Source organism: Leucoraja erinacea, chromosome 1 (assembly GCF_028641065.1).
Source record: "Leucoraja erinacea ecotype New England chromosome 1, Leri_hhj_1, whole genome shotgun sequence".
Classification (NCBI taxonomy): domain Eukaryota; kingdom Metazoa; phylum Chordata; class Chondrichthyes; order Rajiformes; family Rajidae; genus Leucoraja; species Leucoraja erinaceus.
The window spans coordinates 59,217,286-59,238,614 of record NC_073377.1 but is presented as its reverse complement, the minus strand read 5'-3'; the positions used below and the strand labels follow the sequence as shown (position 1 = coordinate 59,238,614).

General features: G+C 38.7%; 1 protein-coding gene and 1 long non-coding RNA gene across 4 annotated transcripts in view; one reads left to right on the top strand and one right to left on the bottom strand.

The window, feature by feature from the left end:
• The window catches only part of slc7a2 (solute carrier family 7 member 2), a 105,761-nt gene that overhangs the window by 45,995 nt on the left and 38,437 nt on the right, over positions 1-21,329 (top strand). For all 3 annotated transcript variants that reach the window (XM_055635405.1, XM_055635415.1, XM_055635422.1), the window contains exons 2-4: positions 9,102-9,492; positions 12,451-12,606; positions 15,032-15,197. In XM_055635405.1, coding sequence (XP_055491380.1) covers positions 9,102-9,492; positions 12,451-12,606; positions 15,032-15,197 — 713 coding nt within the window. The remainder of the gene's footprint in view (positions 1-9,101; positions 9,493-12,450; positions 12,607-15,031; positions 15,198-21,329) is intronic.
• The window catches only part of LOC129697161 (uncharacterized), a 46,368-nt gene continuing 40,890 nt past the window's right edge, over positions 15,852-21,329 (bottom strand). The window contains exon 6 of the long non-coding RNA XR_008723460.1: positions 15,852-16,711. This is a non-coding gene — a long non-coding RNA (uncharacterized LOC129697161). The remainder of the gene's footprint in view (positions 16,712-21,329) is intronic.

Genomic DNA, 21,329 nt, shown 5'->3' with positions numbered 1-21,329 from the left:
TTTTTTTCTTGTCTACTTTTTCCATACTCCCTTGCATCTGATATAGCATTTTTTCTTCTTTTTTTTAAAATATTTTTTTATTATTTTATACAATTTTTTAACAAAACAGAAAAAAAAAAAAACATATAAATAAATAAATAAATAAAAACTGAAAAAGACACCAGGAAAAAAAAGGAAGGAAAAACAAATAATTATAATTTAAAAAAATTAAATAAATAAATAAATAAATAAATAAATAAAAACAAAACCGCCAGTCATAACAGTATTGGTACAATCCACATGGTGCTACACAGTCATGCATTGCAAAAGCAGAAGTAAAGGTCACAGGACTACATCACTGCAGATAATATGAAATTATGAAATTATTGGACTTTGAGATGGTTGTTGACTTAAAAAGTTGTTTGGTATCTTGGAGTTGTAGAAGCGTATCCTTTCCATCTGTATGATTATTATCATTTCATTGAGCCATTTTTCGAAGCAGGGGGTTTTCATTTTTAAATGGAAGATTTGAGAGCACACTGGAAATAAAAGTGTAAGTTCAATCATAATAATAATAAATAAATAATAATAAAATGTTAAAGGATCAAGTCTATTACAATCTCTTTCAAATCATTTTCATGATAATCTCAATCTTTTCTGATATTTCCAAATATCTCTAAAATACTAATATCCTTTTATTAACCAAGTATTTATGCAAATATTAAATTAATTGCAGTTGTTTCTACCCAACCCAAAACACTCAAGCAAAAATTGTTCATTGTTTCCTTAAATTTCACCTCCTCATTGAAGACAAAATAATAGATTCCTCTGTCCACCTGCATCACTTCAATTCGCCTCCCTAGCTGTATGTGGCCAATGGAATATATTATGTAGCCAATCATTTATTGTATTTGTGATCTACGTTTGTATTTATTTCTTCTTCTTCATTTTTATTTATATAGCACGTTTTAAGTCAACTCTCATTGACACAAAAGTGCTTTACATAAATTAAATAATAAGTTCCATTACAACCATAGGAAAAAGGTTTGTAAATCCTTTGACGGCATGCTGCAAACCTGTTCCAGCCAATCGGCTGGAATGGTTAAAAATAAACAGTGTATGAGTCAGCTAAAAATGTTGAAGGTTCTTGAGGTTCTCACTCAGCCCAAATGATTGCTGTAAGTATTGTGTACTTGGCTATACTTTTTTTCAGCTGAGCTATATGTGTTAAAATTGTGTGATGCTAATTGGATGCATGCAATCAACCCAGCCTGCACAATCAAATAAGATCAAATAGAACAAGTTGTCCTACAACTTTATGCTGTACACGCCATACGCAAGAAGAAGGAGAAGAGTGTTTTTGATATCTATTCTTGAAAGTCCTGGTAGCAACTAATCCATACTGTGCAGATCAACTCATTTAATTGGTATGTAATGTTTGGATAGTTTGTCTTTATACTTTCCTTGTGATCAATTATTTATTTTCTGTTAAATAGATAATAACTGAGTCCGAATAAACCTGTAAAAATCCTGCTTCATAAGAATCTCCATAAATCATTCAGACATCCAATACATTTAAAGTATGTGTTTAATCAGAGTCATTGTATGGTTATGCTTAATTAAAATTGGAAATTAAATATTGCCATGATGTGATTCTCATTTTTTTTTGTTTGCTGTTTCTGAAGCTGGGACCTCAAGATCGTGAAATCCTGCATAGTGATCGTGTCTGGTCTAAATGTTGTGTTTTTGTTGATATGAGGTGCCCACAAATCTATGTGTATTCGTGTCAGAGAATTTGTACATGTCTGAAGTGAAACGGAGTGGGCTAGCCGTTGCAAGCAGCTGTTGTGGATATTTAATCCCCCAAGCAAGCCTAAAACAGGATACTTATAAATAGTATGTAAAGAAATAAGACTCTGCTTCGATATTGAATTGGAAATCATGGGAGGAAAGAAAGGTCAATAAAATGTATAATTTGGAAACTGGTCTGTGCCAATTTGTAATCAACATTAAAAAACTGTGCAAAACTCTTAATATACTCTTGGTGTGCTGCACATTCAATATTGTGAGTGTTATGCCAGGTAGTGTTAGCACTCCGTTGGTGTGATGTGCCTTCATTTGTTTTGAGGGGTGTCCCTACTGGTTTCAGCCCCCAATTTCCTGCAGCTGAAGGACCCTAGACTGTGGTCTTCCTCCATTACGCCTTTGTTTTGACTGCACCAAGCTTCAGTGCATCCCTCGGCATGTAATCTTGCAATTAGGAATGGGCTTGATGTTTATTTCTTTGTGGGGAGGCTGGTGTTGGAATGGTTAGGGTTGAAGTGATGAGGTGATGGTACAGTATAGCAGAAAATGGCATGGTCAATGTATCAAAGAAAGCCAGCCTTATTGCAGCAGCCACTGAGGGAAATAAAAGGGTTGTGTACGGAACCATTTGTTAAGGGATCAACCACTACTTTTCATACTCTTATCAAAATACTTAAGCAGTGAGCAACAACATAAGTCACGTGTGTATTGTTGGAGCTTCCTGCCTCAGTTAGTCAAATAATAATGTGTTTAATACAGTGAAGCAAACACATTCTGCTATACAATATGAAGTCAAATAGCAAAGAAAGACACACTTATTGCAACAATCGCTGAGGGAAATAAAGAATCGGGAAGAAACCCCATTAGATTTAATTACATTTTGAATACTTTGATTCATGGATGAAGCATTTGCATCTGAATGGTTAAAATAAGGCTCCTGTTGGAGGTGTGCTTTCTTTTAGAAGTGGTTTCCACAAGTGGGTTGAACAGACACATTATTTGCGAATATGATTCACCCCAATCAAATCTCAGCTGGGATTATGAGCATTGTGAACATGTCCGCTAACTCTGCTTATCACATTCCTTGAATGTCTACTGCATCTTGAGCGAATAGGAAAGCCTGTCCAATGCCATGTGGCCATTTAGTGTTGGGGCATTCCCAAAGAAAATTAAGAGATTCCAGTAAAAATCAGAATCAAAAGACATTCTTTTCCTTTAATCATTCTGGCCTTTAAAAACAAAATGACTTGGGGTTATCATATTCTGGTAATCTAAGTACAATGTATCTTTTAAAAATACACAGGTCATTTTTCTGTGATCATATCTTGGATATGACCAAGCTAATTTCTAATCATTCGCATATTATAATAATAATAATAATAAACGTTATTTTGGACTCAAGGTCCAGACACGGGACAACATTACAATAAAATACATTGCATATTAAAACCAACATAAAATACATATAAAATCTTAGCATATCACTTATAAAAACATCATAAATTATATGTATAAAAAAAAGCACAATACATGAATTAAAATCCCGAATAAAAAGAATGATCAATGTCCTACAACGAGACAGTGTCTCCACAACTGGGATTCGTAGCGTGTGGTGCTAACCCTTATGATTGACAAGGCCACAATCATTACATTTTTAGAGTCATTTATCCTGCAGATGAATTTATACATATGATTTCTTAGGATAGCTTCTAAAGTACTGACTCCTGCAGCCACAAACATGTTACTAGCACTACACCATCTAAGTTTCCTTAGCAGTGTTCTCATGGCATCATTGATGAAATGGTGACTATTTTGCAGATAATGTATCTATTCATAAACAAACGTAGGACTCAATCATCAACACCCTGTAAAACATTGGAAATTAGGATGGTGGGATTAGGTCACAGTCTTGTGGCTAGAGCCTTCAGAGGCTAGAGGGGAGACCAGTGGTTGGAGGGGAGATTAACATTGAATACAAACTTACATTGCAGGCTCACAATCAGTGCTTTATTAAAATCTAGATGCAAGTCAAGTTTATTGCAATTTGTATTGCAGTGAACTACAGGTATAATGAAAAGCTTGCTAGCTACAACATTATAGGCACATGCTCTCAGACAATACACGATTTAAGCACATATATAAAAATTATACAAGACAGTGAACATAAAAAGACTGCAAAAACAGGCATTAGTGCAAAACACAGTTATAAAATGAGGCAAGGTCATTTTTCCAAGTTCCTTTGCCAAGGTAAGATTAGGGTCGTGCGGGTTGGGTGATGAGCTTGATGGTTGTACAAAAGTAGCTGTTCCTGAACCTACCCTAGACCAAAAATGCTGGAGTAGCTCGGCGGGACAGACAGCATCTCTGGAGAGAAGGAATGGGTGACGTTTCGGGTTGACACCCTTCTTCAGACTGGTGGTTTGGGACTTAAGGTTTCTGTACCTTTTGCAGGACAGTAGCAGCAAGAAGAGGGATTGACAAACGTAATATAATAGTCTTGATGCAATTTTGTTTGATTTCTCATGGTGTGCTCCCAAGAGAAGATATTATGTTGTGCATATCCATCAGATTTGCAAAGGTGAATTACTTAAGGAAGTGCTCTATCAAATTTTCAGGTTTTCAGGTTGTTAACCCATTTCACTTGATAAAATCAGACCCAGAAATTACAGCTGTGTTTTACACCCCCCCCCCCCCCCCCCCCCCCCCCCCCCCCCCATTTCAGGACACCATCATGTTTGGGACACATGGCTTCGCAGGCTTTGTAATTGCTCAGGTGTGTTTAATTGCCTCCTTAATGCAGGTGTAAGAGACCTCTCAACATGTAGTCTTTCCATCGCCTTTGGAAACTGTCATTGCTGTTTATCAACATGAGGACCAAAGTTGTGCCAATGAAAGTCAAAGAAGCCATTATGAGACTAAGAAACAAGAATAAAACTGTTAGAGACATCAGCTAAACCTTAGCCTTACAAAATCAACTGTTTGGAACATCATTAAGAAAAAAGAGAGCACTGGTGAGCTTACTAATTGCAAAGGGAACTGGCTGGCCAAGGAAGACCTATATAGCTGATGACAGAAGAATTCTCTATAATTTAAAAAAAAAACAAACACCTGTCCGACAGATCAGAAACACTCTTCAGAAGTCAGGTGTGGATTTGTCAATGACCACTGTCCGCAGAAACTTCATGAACAGAAATACAGAGGCTACACTGCAAGATGCAAACCACTGGTTAGCTGCAAAAATAGGATGGCCAGGTTATTGTTTGCCATGAAGTACTTTAAAGAACAACCACAGTTCTGGGAAAAGGTCGTGGACAGGTAAGATGAAGATTAACATATCAGAATGATGGTAAGAGCTAAGTATGGAGGACAGAAGGAACTGCCCAAGATCCAAAGCATCCCACCTCATCTGTGAAACACGGTGGCGGGGGCGTTATGGCCTGGGCATGTATGGCTGCTGAAAGTACTGGCTCATTTATCTTAATTGATGATACAACTGCAGATGTTAGCAGCATAATGAATTCTGAAATGTAGACACATCCTTTCTGCTCCATTTCAAACAAATGCGTCAAAACTCATTGGCCTGCGGTTCATTCTACAGCGACAATGATCCCAAACGTACTGCTAAAGCAACAAAGTTTTTCAAAGCTAAAAAATGGTCAATTCTTGAGTGGTCAAGTCAATCATTCTTCTTAATGATGTGCCAAACAGTTGATTTTTTAAGGCTATGGTTTAGCTGATGTCTCTAACAGTTTTATTCTTGTTTCTTAGTCTCATAATGGCTTATTTGACTTTCATTGGCACAACTTGGGTCCTCATGTTGATAAACAGCCATAACAGTTTCCAAAGGTGATGGAAAGACTACTTGCTGAGAGCTCTCTCATACCGGCATTGAGGAGGCAATTAAACACTCCTGAGCAATTACAAACACCTGTGAAGCCATGTGTCCCAAACATGATGGTGCCCTGAAATGGGGGGACTATGCATAAACACAGCTGTAATTTCTACATGGTGAAACCAAAATGTATAAAAATGGCCTTTATTAAAATCTGACAATGTGCACTTCAACCACAAGTGATTTTTTATTCTATTACAAATCTCAAATTGTGGAGTACAGAGGCAAATAAATAAATGATGGGTCTTTGTCCTGAACATTATGGAGGGCACTGGACATTTAAATAGACTTGTGCATTATGGTGTCTTTGCAAGAATATCTGATAAGTGGTTGGTACATGCAGCTCAGCCACTTGCAAGTATTTGGTTTATGTGGCTCATCTGTTCATGGGTACACTTTGTGAGCCTTCAGGGTCTAGGTTTTAGTCTCTAGATTATAGTCTTTTCTTAACAATCTTGTTACAAATGTTAACCTATCTGTCATTGTCCGTCCTGAAAAGGACGCACGCTTCCGGCGAGTATCAGTGGAAGCCATCACTTGTCGCAATAGACGATGGTGGTAGCAGAATTAGCTCAGGATACTTCCAGTTTCCAGCCCCGCGGTGTGGACGCTTCTGCTATGGGACCTCTAGATTATAGTCAATTAAAGATTGACAAAAGGCATTATCATTGACTTTGCGTACATTGCTGGGTTAGTTAGAGAAAGGAAAGATTCTTTGGGATTCTTGCCTCATTCCCTTTTTCGTAACTCCTGCAAAGGTTTTATGACGGTGCTTGAGGCAGCATTGATTTCTCCAAGTTAATGAATAGCCTGTTAATATTGATCAACCCCATTTTCTTTGTGAATTGTGAAGTAATTTTACGTCAGACAGGAATTGTAGTGCCACTGCCTTCCCACATCAAATGAGGCCTTCCCTTATTATTAACACATACATGCCACAAATGAAGTAAACATAGCTCACATTGCCTTGAAACTGTCCCAGCCCTAAAATGTTTAATGTGATATACGTCAGATGTACAAAACAAACACAGACTGTTTCGATCAATTGGATTAATCTAGCGATTGCATTCATTCCGGCGGTCTGAGCGATGGTGTTCAGCCAAATGATCTACCAGTCTACATTTGGTCTCGTCGATGTATAAGAGTCCACGTCTTGAACAACGGATATAGAAGATGAGGTAGGAGATGGTGCAAGTGAACCACTGCCGAACCTGAAAGGATTGCCAGGATTCCTGGACAGAGTCAAGGGAGGAGGTATAGGGGCAGGAGAAGCATCTCCTGCAGTTGCAGGGAAGGTACCTGGGGAAGGGATGTTAACCAGGGAGTTGTGGAGAGAACGGTCTCTGGGGAAAGCAGAAAAGGGGTGGAGATGACAAGGCTAGTGGTGGGATCCTGTTGGAGGTGGCGAAAATGTCGGAAGATTATATAAACATAGAAAATTGGTGCAGGAGTAGGCCATTCGGCCCCGAGCCAATATGATCATGGCTGATCATCCAAAATAAGTACTCCGTTCCTGCTTTCTCCCCATATCACATGATTCCGTTAGCCCTAAGAGCTATATTTAACACTCTCTTGAATACATCTATTATGTGTTATATATGACGGCAGACTGGGTGAAGAAAAAGTATGTAAACATAAATAAAACTAGTTTGATGCATAAATCTTCAAACTGTATTTCCTCTTCGTTTTTTTTTCCCCAAATAAAATTAATGATTTGTTTTTCTTGATTTTTTTTTTTTTCAGGTTAATTTGATTGTGTGCTCATTTGCTTTCCTAAATGTCCTTCTTTCGCTTTTATTTTATCCTCCTTATATGTTTCCTTTTTGTCATCTGCAAATTCATTACATATGTTGTTAAAGTTGCCCTTTCCTCTTGTTTCAGTTTTACCCTTTCCTATTTAATCATCATTGCTTTTACGTTACCAGTTAATTTGTTCTTGAGCAAAATATAATTTTCATTAATCTGTTAATTTTCTATTTCCTATGCTCTTCTATCTCTTGTGTCAGTACTTGTGGATTCATCAACAACAATGGCTCTTGAACATAATTATATGCAATATATGTAATTAATTTGTAATTCTATTTTAGGGGGTCAGCAGTGCCAGAAAGTGTGCTTGGGAATTTATAATAACTGGTACAAACCTTGATTATGCATTAGACTTGAATATTTAAAAGAAGCAGGTCAGATTGCATGGAATAGATCTTTGCAGTAGAATAACACACTATACATTGGAAAAGATTTCCTGGTATAAGATTTCTTGGATAATATTATTAACGTGAAAAGGGATTGATTTTTTTAATGGTTTAGGAATTGCCGCAAATGGGGAGCAGCCCGTGCTGGCTGATGATCAGTATATAAAGTTCATTCATATCTAGTGCCGATCCCCTAAAGGCAAGATGCAGGATATAGGTGACTATCCATCATGGTCAGGTGCTGCACAGCAACAATATCTTCCACAATATATCTCACTAACTTGGGATTTGAAATGAAAGATAAACAGGTCAGATTGCATGGAATAGATCTTTGCAGTAGAATAACACACTATACATTGGAAAAGATTTCCTGGTATAAGATTTCTTGGATAATATTATTAACGTGAAAAGGGATTGATTTTTTTAATGGTTTAGGAATTGCCGCAAATGGGGAGCAGCCCGTGCTGGCTGATGATCAGTATATAAAGTTCATTCATATCTAGTGCCGATCCCCTAAAGGCAAGATGCAGGATATAGGTGACTATCCATCATGGTCAGGTGCTGCACAGCAACAATATCTTCCACAATATATCTCACTCAATTGAAATGAAAGATAAATCTCAACAGTCAAAAACAAATCCCATGCATATATTGAAGAAATGTTGTCATGGTGCTAAAACCTGCCCTATGTCAAAGCTGTACAAAAATAACACATATTTCTGATATACAGTAACATTGAGCAACCTAAAAAAAAAAATTAAAACTGTGTAAAGTCTTCAAATATTATTACATTACATTAAAATACAATTAGAACATTTAAATAATGTAAGAAAACATTAAAACAAATGTGAATCAACCTTGGTATTTTCCAGAGATTCCTGTCCATTCATATGAATGAATGTGCAATACCAATACCATGTAAATCCTGGCACAAATTGTTCAAGCATATCTCCCACGTAGATGAGGAGAACTGATGCAATTTTGCTATCAGTGGCCTTCTTGTCAAATGTATGTTTAACTAAGTTGTTGAGATAAGGTTGTGTTTAGCTATAACAAAGATTTTGTCATCGCAAATATAGTGTTCTAGCAATTCATAAAATTTGAAGAAAGTTCTTGGACAATAATTACTTCTATGTTTAAGTGATAAAAGCATATTTCACAAAATAAGGAACTGAAGATTTAAAATTGTTTGCCTTTCTATAAGTTCTAAAAAATATTTCTCTTTGTTTCAGCTATCCTCATCAAAGATGATACATTGTGGCCCTGTGCTGTCTTTCACTCGATGTTTGATTCGTAGAAAAATTATATCCCAGAGTGGCCTTGAAGATTCCAAGCTATGCCGCTGTTTGACCACCATAGACTTGATAGCGCTGGGAGTTGGCAGCACTCTCGGCGCTGGGGTTTATGTTCTTGCTGGTGAGGTTGCAAAATGGGATTCTGGGCCCAGCATTATCATCTCCTTCCTAATTGCAGCCTTGGCTTCAGTGATGGCGGGTCTGTGTTATGCAGAGTTTGGAGCTCGTGTTCCAAAGACTGGTTCTGCATATCTGTACAGTTACGTGACTGTTGGTGAACTCTGTGCATTCATCACAGGCTGGAATTTAATTCTTTCTTATGTCATTGGTAAGTGCCATGTACATATTATAAATAACGTAATTTCTTTATCAATTTCAAAATCTTGAATTATTTTGCTTTAACGGAGGATGCAGTAGCAGTATGTGCTTATGTTGTTTATTTTTGTTGTTTTAGACCTAGAGAGTTAAACCATTGTTTTAATAAATGTCTATGTTTTAATAAGGCAGCTGGCAAAGCTTTGCTTTAGTCACAGCCTGAGTTAAATGCATGTTTGTAAATTAGTACATTGGTCTTGTTAATTGGCTGGCAATCCATTGCTCATGTTCTTAAATAATACACAAAGTGCTGGAGTAACTGAGCCGATTAATTGTGAACCTGACTAGAGCGGGCTGGAATGAAGAAAGGTTCATTGTCACATTGTTGTACCAAAGGAAATTAATAATCACCATGTAAAAGCATTTCAAGAGCGACAGTCACCAGGACCATCTTCTGAGCCAAGTATGCAGTGAACTAACTCAAATAGAATTTGGGAGTCAAAATCTTCGAAGTATGACAAGGTTTTCAAATGATACTTACGCTTTAATATTTATAGTAAGATATTATTACTTATAAATGGAGGCATTTGTCTTTTTCTCTCATTTTCTCTCTAACCATGAGTATCAAAACCCAATATTTTTAAGGTTACATATTATATAACAGATCACTGGAACAATTGTCAGCAAATGATTATTGAAACAAAAGTCCCTTGACTATTAAATATACCTATCCAGCAATCTGAATTAATTGCAATGGAATTATGAATATTATGAATTTTAAACTTGTTTGTGAAGGAAATACTGTTGCTATTAAACCAGAAATGTAACTGGAGATTTACATAAATGGCATGCTCCATCAGCTGACTAGAGCAAATATCTCAAGTCTGACTCCAAGGTATTTCCATTGGCTACAAGGCACTGGAACTTAATAGAATAGTCCCTATTTGCCTAAAGACTGCACCTTCAATAATACTTAACATAATCCAGGAAAATGCCACTCACATGATTGGCATCCATCCATTATGTTAAATATTCAATCTTTCCAGCGCTGCCATATGGTGGCTTAATTGTGTGCCATCCACTTTTGCACCTCTTTAGGGATACTTCAACCACATTGAAATCTGTAAACAGGATAGCATGTGCTTGTCACCACCTGCTGGATCCCATCTGAGTTGCACACCAGCTTGATTAGGAAACATTGCTGATCTTGTATTGTCATTCGTCAAAATTCTACCATTCATTACACAATCACAGTTTGGGAGTATTTTCACAAGGAGCACAGTGGCTCACCATCACCCTCTCCAGGGCAGTTAGATATGGGCAGGATTTGCTTGTCTGCCTAGGACACCTAATCTTAACGTGAATTTTAAGATGTTGTAATATTGCTGACCTACCCAAGCATATTATTTGCTCATTTCATTGATATGATTTCATACTGTTGCTATGTTATAAATTTAGAATGCAACCATAGGATTTTTTAATATGGACTGGAAACTAAAAATGCACACTTTTTTTTATTTTTATGGGTTCATGCCGATTACCTTTTGGTGTAAGTGGTGAGATTAATCCTTGATTAAAATGGTTTGTGCATGTGTAGAAATGCTTGTATTTCCATTAAAATGAAAGGTAAAGGAATTGAAGATTGCAAAAGTATTTATATTGCAATATAGGGGGGTTGCACACAAGGTCACTGGGTCATAGGGCTTGACGCACGGAGCCACTCAATCCATCAGGAGGACATCCGTAACTTCCGGTATATGTTATTAATGCAAGAAACGCGTACTTTCCTACTTGTTAAAAACCCACCAAAATGTTGAATTTTTGGCTGAAATAAATTGTGGAAGTCGGGGTAAGTGTGAGAGACATATACCCAACTTTAGAATTCCAAAAGTGAAGCGAAATGAAGGTAAAGAGAAGCGAGAGCTGAAGGGAGAACAGCAGCTAAAGTGCTTGCCGAACATATCGGAATTGAAAATATTGGGAATAATCGCGTTTGCTCACTGCATTTCATCAACAGTAAGGCATTATTTGTGTTTTTTCTTGATTCCTTTGGTATCTAAAAAGTCTCAGAAGTGATAAATCTAGGTGTAAATTTTTCTTCAGGTGCGTTTTCATTTTGTATGTAAAAACCCACTTGAGAACCATGGGTGATTTAAAAAATTTACAGCCAGATTTATCACTTCTGAAACTTTTTAGATGCCAAAGGAATCAAGAAAAAACACAAATAATGCCTTAGTTGATGAAATGCAGTGAGCAAACGGCCAATGTTCGCTAAGCACTCTGTCTGTTGTTGTCCCTTCAGCTCTCACTTCTATCTACCGTCATTTCTCCTCATTTTTGGAATTCTGAAGTAGGCTAAATGTCTCACATGCTTATTCCGATTTCCATAATTATTTACAGCGCAAAAATTGACAATTTTGACGGGTTTTAACGGGCCCGCTACGCTGGAAACAATGGTAAGTGCCTACCTGCAGTTTATCGCGTGTACTCCACTTGGAGTAGCATAGCAACAGTACAGGTCATGGGTCGTGACCCGACTGCCGTGAAACCTCCCTATTGCTGTTTTGCATTTCAATTTTGTAAATGCACATTTCTAATCGATCTAACAGATATCCAGTAAGTTCAATAATTATAGTTTGTATAAAATAATCATCCCAAAAACAAGTTAAGACAGATGTAGCCCTCATATGGAATTTTAATTAAAGGAATGCAATCTGTGGTTGTCTGGCATTGTGTCAAGTTCCATGCTACAATTATTCATCTAATAAATATTTTGCTTGATAATCCACCGCTTGATTTAATTTAATTTACTGCTGCACCCGCTGAGTTTCCCCAGCTTTTTTGTGTAACCTTCGATTCTCCAGCATCTGCAGTTCCCTCTTAAACAGCTTGATTTAATTAATTGTTTATTTATATCCTTATGTGAATGTTTTGGAAATTAACTTTTTTTTACACTTTGCCTTTTACCAAGGTACATCAAGTGTTGCCAGGGCATGGAGTGGTACCTTTGATGAACTTCTTGGCAAACAGATCGGAATTTTTTTTGGCACCTACTTCAGGATGAATGCACCAGGATTGGCAGAATACCCTGACTTCTTTGCTGTGTGTCTGATATTACTATTATCAGGTATAATAGCATTAAAGTTATCATCCAGTAAATTGGGAAATATTATAATGCTTGTACAGTAGAATAATTGGGTATTGTATTCTATTGCTAGACAGAACCATTAAGCTTCATTTAAGGTATGCTTTCTTGCAGGCTAGGAAATAGTTAAATGCAACCTAAAATTATCAAATTGCCCTCAAAAGATTATCAAAGATTCATAGTATAGTCAGGTTAATTTATATGATATTGCATGAAGAGTTATCTCAGGAAGAACAGAAGTCGGCTTTGCTATTAGCCACACCTCGCCAAGATGTGATCAACATGTAAAAGAAAAGATCCAACATTCTTCTTTTGTTGCAAGAATACCAGCAGCTGCTCTATGTAACTGAGCTTGTCTATGTGTGGGACCAATAATGGCCAGAAACAGAATTGTAAGGTCAGGCTGAGAACCAAGGTGTGGGAAAAGAAAGGTAATTTATTGAGATCCTTGTGAAATATAGCAGATACAATTTTATGCGTGTACATTAAAATTTCCATTCAAAAGACTGGATATACAGTTCAGATTTGTCTTGAACACTGCTTTGTGAGCATGTGTAATTAATTATTTCCTAAAATACATCAGATTTATTCTCTTAGTAACTACTTATGAGTTTATTATTACTCATGATGTTCAGCCTTACTTTATATCTTCAGCAATCTTTGCCAGCTGCAGAAAAGGGATTTTGCATTTTAAATATTGTGTTTTTTGTATCAAAAATGAGACTTGGGTGTGGAAGTAGCCTGGCAAAGGGAGAGCCTGTGAGCTTTACTTTGGTTAGATGCTTTGACGATGAGGAAATGTTTATTCTTTTCCCATCTAATAGATGAAGTATATCCTTATTTAGGGAAAACCAATAGCAACTCTCGTTTTCCACTTACTTTGAATTAACAGATCTATTTTGGATGATTCTTGAGAAAAAGTTACACATGAAAACTATTGTCATTTGCTTTTTACTTCATGGGAGATGAACTCCAGAGATAAAGTTGAAATTCAATCACGTTATACTATTTTGAATGTAATGCACTGAAAATTGTTTTTTCAGTGAGCAATAAAAATCAGATAATTTTATCTCTTTACATTTGACTGATCACTTCCTGATATGATTTATCTTTGCGTGACTTCACATATGCTGCATGTCGGGTGATGTTATTCTCTGTGCACCACTCCTTTGGTCGTGTTGCTGGGGAGCTTGGATTAATCTGCCCTTCAAACAACCTTTGTTGATTACTCTTAGGACAGATGCTCCTAAGCCTTCTAAGGAAATAGAGACGTTGGAGTGCTTTCTTGGCCATATCTTTGAAATTACTGGTGATATTTATTCCTAAGAACTTGAAACTTTCATCCAGCTCTACTTTGGCACCATCAATGTATACTGGGGTGTGTGTACTGGTTCGCTTCCTGAAGTCAATCACAATCTCCTTTGTCTTGCTGACATTGAGGGAGTGGTTGTTGTCTTGGAACCAGATTACGAGGTTCTCAATCTCCGTCCTTTACCCCCTACAATGTTAATTTTCTTGATGCTAAGAATTCAAAAAGAGTGATATCTGGGTGGATTGGGGTGGTATCATGGCACAATGGTTGAGTTTCCTTCTTACAGTGCCAGAGACCTGGATGCTGTCTGTAAGTAGTTTGTAGATTCTCCCTGTGATCCATGTGGATTTTATCTAGGTTCCCTGTTTACCTTCCATATTCCAAAGACATGCAGATTTGTAGGTTAATTGGGTTCCATAAATTGACCCATGTGTGTGGGATAAAACTGGGATAACACAGCATTCGTGACAGGTGATCATTGGTTAGCATTGACTAGGTTTGCTGAAGGGTCTGTTTCCATGCTGTATCTCTAAAACTAAATCTAAAGTTTGATACAATCGAGTTATTTCAGCTAATGTTGAATAATGTGTTTGCTCAGCCTATAATCGGAATTAGGTTTATCTTACAAGTTGTATGAAATCAAGCTTTAGAATTCATTTTGTTGAGCTTCAGAAATAACATTTCACATAAAAGCTAACTTCTCTAATGTTGCAACAGAGCCAAGCTTAATATTTTAAATACTGAGACAAATAGATGGCAGAATATATGTACTTTTTACTTTTATGTGCATTGTGGAAGGGAAATTGAATTATTTTTTATTCAAGAATCAATTTAAAAATGTTTTTGGCCTTTGCACTACTTTTAAAAGTGCTTTCACATAGTGCTTTGAGGATGGTACCTATATCTTCTTGCTGCATTTGTTAGGTCTTTCAGAGATAGAGCAGGCAGATTCAAGAGAAACTTGGAATATCCTAAACATTTGCTCCAACTCCTGCGGTGATATATGTGCTGTGGGTAGAGAAAGTACATGAGATGGAATTTGCTGTAGCTGAAAGACCTGACTGTTGATGCTTTTTATCATTTTATGCACCTTAGGTCTTCTATCATTTGGTGTAAAGGAGTCTGCTTGGGTCACCAAAGTATTTACAGCCATCAACATTGTGGTCCTTACATTTGTTATGATTACGGGGTTTGTGAAAGGAGACCCGGAGAACTGGAAGATCAGTGAAGAAACTCTCATCAATTTCACAGTAATCACAAGGTAAGTTTGTTAAGGAGATTTAATGGATGTTTTAAATTAGTAGGAGTCTTGATGCAACGGAATAGGAATAAAATGGGTCATTGACAGGAAGGAGGGATGTCGATAGACAGTTGTTGGCTTTGGCATAGGAACTTGATGGAAAAATCCTTTAAGGGAAAATTGTGTAAATAGTTGAAAAGGAATGTGCGATGGCAGAGTAGATTGTAGGATTACTTTTGGGCTAGTCTAAAAAAGAGTTAGCGCAGACACTGGTCCAATTAGACTCCTTATAGAGTCATTGAATAATGCAAAACAGAAATGGGGCCCTCGATGTCAATGCCGATCTTTTTGCCCATCTACACCAATGCCATTTTCCTGCGGGGAGTCCATATCCTGCTATGTTTTGCCCATTTAAGTGCCTATATAAATAATAATAATAATAATAATTTTATTTATAGAGCACTTTAAAAACAATCATAGTTGCAACAAAGTGCTGTACATCACTAATCATTGACAAAAAAGTGAATACACACCAATAATAACAATCAAAAGAAATAGTAGGAAAAGACATGTAAAATAAAGAAACATTAAAAACAATAAAAACAGAAGCAAAGTCTCAGGCATGGTCAAAAGCCAGGGAGTACAAATGTGTTTTAACACTGGATTTGAAGACAGTGAGGGGGCCTGTCTGATGTGCAACGGCAGGGTGTTCCAGAGCGCTGGAGCAGCAACAGAGAAGGCTCTATCCCCTCTGAGCCTCCGATTAGACCTCGGTACCTCCAGGAGCAGCTGACCAGCTGACCTGAGGGACCGGGCAGGAGCGTATGGGTGGAGCAGCTCAGAGAGGTAAGGCGGGGCGAGCCCATTCAGAGATTTAAAAACAAATAACAGTATCTTAAAATGAACTCGAAAGTGCACCGGGAGCCAGTGGAGGGAGGCCAGAATTGGCGATATGTGCTCCCTCTTTCGAGTCCCAGTTAAAAGGCGAGCAGCAGCATTCTGAACCAACTGGAGACGAGCCAGTGAAGAACGAGCAACTCCAAAATAGAGCGCGTTACAGTAATCCAGCCTAGATGTAATAAAGGCATGGATTACTGTCTCAAAATGCTGCCGCTCGAGAATGGGCTTCACCTTCGCCAGCTTCCTTAAGTGAAAGAAGCTGGACTTAACCACTGGCTCTTAAACATTGTTATTGCGTCTAATACCACCACCTCCTCTGGTAGCACATTTCAGATATCAAACACTGTATGAATAGATTTTTCCCCTCAATCCCCCAAAAGCTTTCATCTTGTTTTTGATATCCTTACTATGAGAAGACTATTTACCCTATCCATGCCTCATTTTATTTAATATACAACTAACAGGGTATTCCTCTGGCTCATTCACCCCAGGGTAAACAAGCCCAGTCTATTCAATCCTCATAACAAAAGCCCTCCAATCCAGGCACCATTCCAGTGAATTTCCTTTGCATTTTCTCCAGCACAACTACATTCTTCTTATGGCACTGCATCCTGTGAAATGTGGTCATGGAAAACCTGAAATATACAGAAAATATTAAATTGCTTTCTCTTCAGCATATTCATCATTCAGCATTAAAGACATTTTTTACCTGTGCGTGTTATTGCAGTTTTCCGCTTTTAGCTCTTTACATTAATCAATGCATATGGCATTGGTTTGATCAGTAATATTCCAATTCTTTATACTTGTCTAGCCCGTCTGATTACTGAATGCTGACTGCAGTATGTCATAATCATAAAAGCCCATCGTATTGTCTAATTGTTGATGTTAAAGGACACAAGGTAGAAATTGTAGGCAAGAAAGAAAGCACTCGGTAGTTTATATAACAACATATATAACAACATATAACAATTACAGCACGGAAACAGGCCATCTCGGCCCTACAAGTCCGTGCCGAACAATTATTTTCCCTTAGTCCCACCTGCCTGCACTCATACCATAACCCTCCATTCCCTTCTCATCCATATGCCTATCCAATTTATTTTTAAATGATACCATCGAACCTGCCTCCACCACTTCCACTGGAAGCTCATTCCACACCGCTGCCACTCTCTGAGTAAAGAAATTCCACCTCATGTTACCCCTAAACTTCTGTCCCTTAATTCTGAAGTCATGTCCTCTTGTTTGAATCTTCCCTATTCTCAAAGGGAAAAGCTTGTCCACATCAACTCTGTCTATCCCTCTGATCATTTTAAAGACCTCTATCAAGTCCCCCCTTAACCTTCTGCGCTCCAGAGAATAAAGACCTAACTTATTCAACCTTTCTCTGTAACTTAGTTGTTGAAACCCAGGCAACATTCTAGTAAATCTCCTCTGTACTCTCTCTATTTTGTTGACATCCTTCCTATAATTGGGCGAGCAAAATTGTACACCATACTCCAGATTTGGTCTCACCAATGCCTTGTATAATTTTAACATTACATCCCAGCTTCTATACTCAATGCTCTGATTTATAAAGGCTAGCATACCAAAAGCTTTCTTTACCACCCTATCTATATGAGATTCCACCTTCAAGGAACTATGCACTGTTATTCCCAGATCCCTCTGTTCACCTGCATTCTTCAATTCCCTACCATTTACCATGTATGTCCTATTTTGATTTGTCCTGCCAAGGTGTAGCACCTCACATTTATCAGCATCCATCTCCATCTGCCATCTTTCAGCCCATTCTTCCAAATGGCCTAAATCACTCTGTAGACTTTGGAAATCCTCTTCATTATCCACAACACCCCCTATCTTGGTATCATCTGCATACTTACTAATCCAATTTACCACACCTTCATCCAGATCATTGATGTACATGACAAACAACAAAGGACACAACACAGATCCCTGAGGCACCCCACTAGTCACCTGTCTCCAACCCGACAAACAGCCATCCACCATTACCCTCTGGCGTCTCCCATTCAGCCACTGTTGAATCCATCTTGCTACTCCTGCATTTATACCCAACAGTTGAACCTTCTTAACCAACCTTCCATGAGGAACCTTGTCAAAGGCCTTACTAAAGTCCATATAGACAACATCCACTGCTTTACCCTCGTCAATTTCCCTAGTAACCTCTTCAAAAAATTTAAGAAGATTAGTCAAACATGACCTTCCAGGCACAAATCCATGTGACTGTTCCTAATCAGACCCTGTTTATCCAGATGCTTATATATATTATCTCTAAGTATCTTTTCCATTAATTTGCCCACCACTGAAGTCAAACTAACAGGTCTATAATTGCTAGGTTTACTCTTAGAACCCTTTTTAAACAATGGAACAACATGCGCAATACGCCAATCCTCGGGGACTATTCCCGTTTCTAATGACATTTGAAATATTTCTGTCATAGCCCCGGCTATTTCTACACTAACTTCCCTCAATGTCCTAGGGAAAATCCTGTCGGGGCCTGGAGACTTATCCACTTTTATAATTTTCAAAAGTGTCAGTACTTCTTTTACTTTGGAACTCATAGTATCCATAGCTACTCTACTAGTTTCCCGTACCTCACATAATTCAATATCCTTCTCCTTGGTGAATACCGAAGAAAAGAAATTGTTCAATATCTCCCCCATCTCTTTTGGCTCTGCAGATAGCTGTCCACTCTGTCTCTCCAATGGACCAATTATATCCCTCGTTATCCTTTTGCTATTAATATAGCTGTAGGAACCCTTTGGATTTACTTTCACCTTACTTGCCAAACCAACCTCATATCTTCTTTTAGCTTTTCTAATTTCTTTCTTAAGATTATTTTTACATTCCTTATACTCCTCATGCACCTCATTTACTTCATGCTGCCTATAATTATTGTAGATCTCCCTCTTTTTCCGAACAAGATGTCCAATTTCCCGTGAAAACCAGGGCTCTTTCCAATTTTTACTGTTTCCTTTCAACCGAACAGGAACATAAAGATTCTGTACTCTTAAAATTTCCCCTTTAAATGTCCTCCATTTCTCTTCTACATCCTTCCCATAAAACAAAATGTCCCAGTTCACTCCTTTTAAATCATTTTGCATCTCATCAAAGTTAGCCTTTCTCCAATCAAAAATCTCAACCCTAGGTCCAGTTCTGACCCTCTCCATAATTATATTGAAACTAATGGTATTGTGATCACTGGACCCGAAGTGGTCCCCAACGCATACCTCCGCCACCTGTCCCGTCTCATTTCCTAACAGGAGGTCCAGCACTGCCCCTCCGCTAGTAGGTACCTCTATGCATTGCTGCAAAAAACTATCCTGCACACATTTTACAAACTCCAAACCATCCAGCCCATTTACAGAATGTGTTTCCCAGTCTATGTGTGGAAAGTTGAAATCTCCCACAATCACTACCTTGTGCTTACTACTAATATCTGCTATCTCCTTACATATTTGCTCTTCCAATTCTCGATCCCCATTTGGTGGTCTATAATACACCCCTATAAGTTTTGCTACACCTTTCCCTCTTCTCAGTTCCACCCAAATAGCCTCCCTAGATGAACCCTCCAATCTATCCTGCCAAAGCACTGCTGTAATATCTTCCCTGACTAGCAATGCAACACCTCCACCTCTTGCCCCTCCAATTCTATCACACCTGAAGCAATGAAATCCTGGAATAATTAGTTTCCAATCACAGCCCTCCTGCAACCATGTTTCACTGATCACCACAACATCATACTTCCAGGTGTCTATCCAGACTCTAAGCTCATCCACCTTTCTTACAATGCTCCTAGCATTAAAATATGCACATTTAAGAAACCCCCCGCCTCTTATTCTCTGTTTATTTCCTTTTTTTTCTTTCTCCTCTTGTGTCCGAGTGCTTCCCTTTTCTGTTTCCTGCCTCCCATTCTGTCTACTAGCTTTCTCTATTTGAGTCCCTCGCCCCAACCATTCTAGTTTAAAGTCTCCCCAGTGGCCTTTGCAAATTTCCCCGCCAGGATATTGGTCCCCCTCAGGTTCAAGTGCAACCCATCCTTTCTGTACAGGTCCCACCTTCCCCAAAAGAAGTCCCAATGATCCAGAAACTTGAATCCCTGCCCTCTGCACCAGTCTTTCAGCCACGCATTTATCCTCCACCTCGCTCCATTCCTACTCTCACTGTCGCGTGGCACAGGCAGTAATCCTGAGATTGTTACCTTTTTGGTCCTTTTCCTTAACTCTCCTCCCAACTCCCTAAATCCTCCCTTCAGGACCTCTTCCCTTTTTTTACCTATGTCATTGGTACCTATATGTACCACGACCTCAGGCTCCTCTCCCTCTGATTTCAGGATATCTTGGACGCGTTGAGACACGTCCGAGACCTTGGCACCAGGGAGGCAGACCACCATCCTGGTCTCCCGACTGCGTCCACAGAATCGCCTATCCGACCCCCTAACAATAGAGTCCCCAATTACTATTGCCCTCTTCTTTTTGTCCCTACCTTTCGGAGCAACAGGGCCGGTCTCTGTGCTGGAGGCCCGTCCGCTGTCGCTACCCCCGGGCAGGCTGTCACCCCCATCCGTACTCAAACAGGAGTACTTATTTGCAAGGTGTACCGACATTGGAGTACTCACTCGTCCCTGCCTCTGCCCCTTGCCCTTCCTTAGCGTGACCCACATGTCTCTCTCCCGTGGTTTTGGAGTGACCACCTCTCTATAACTCCCCTCTATGACCTCCTCACTCTCCCTGACCAGACAGAGGTCATCGAGCTGCTGCTCCAGGATCCTAATACGGTCCCTTAGGAGCCCCATCTCGCTGCACCTGGTGCAGATGTGGATGTCTGGAGGGCCATCTGACACCATGACCTCCCACATCAGACATCCAGAACAGTACACTGGTCTGACTGTCATTCTCCCGCCTTACCCTGGATCTGATACCAGTATAATACAATAGAAACTGATGGGAGAAATCAGCAGGTATCTGACCCACATCAGCTGCTCCCTCTTGACCTTTAAACTGCACCTTTATTATATAAACACTGTACCCTTAGCTCACTGTACCTTTACTAAAGCACTGTACCTTTAGCTCACTGTACCTTTACTAAAGCACTGTACCTTTAGCTCACTGTACCTTTACTAAAGCACTGTACCTTTAGCCCACTGTACCCTTTACTGTACCTTTACTAAAGCACTGTACCTTTAGCCCACTGTACCCTTAGCTCACTGTACCTTTACTAAAGCACTGTACCTTTAGC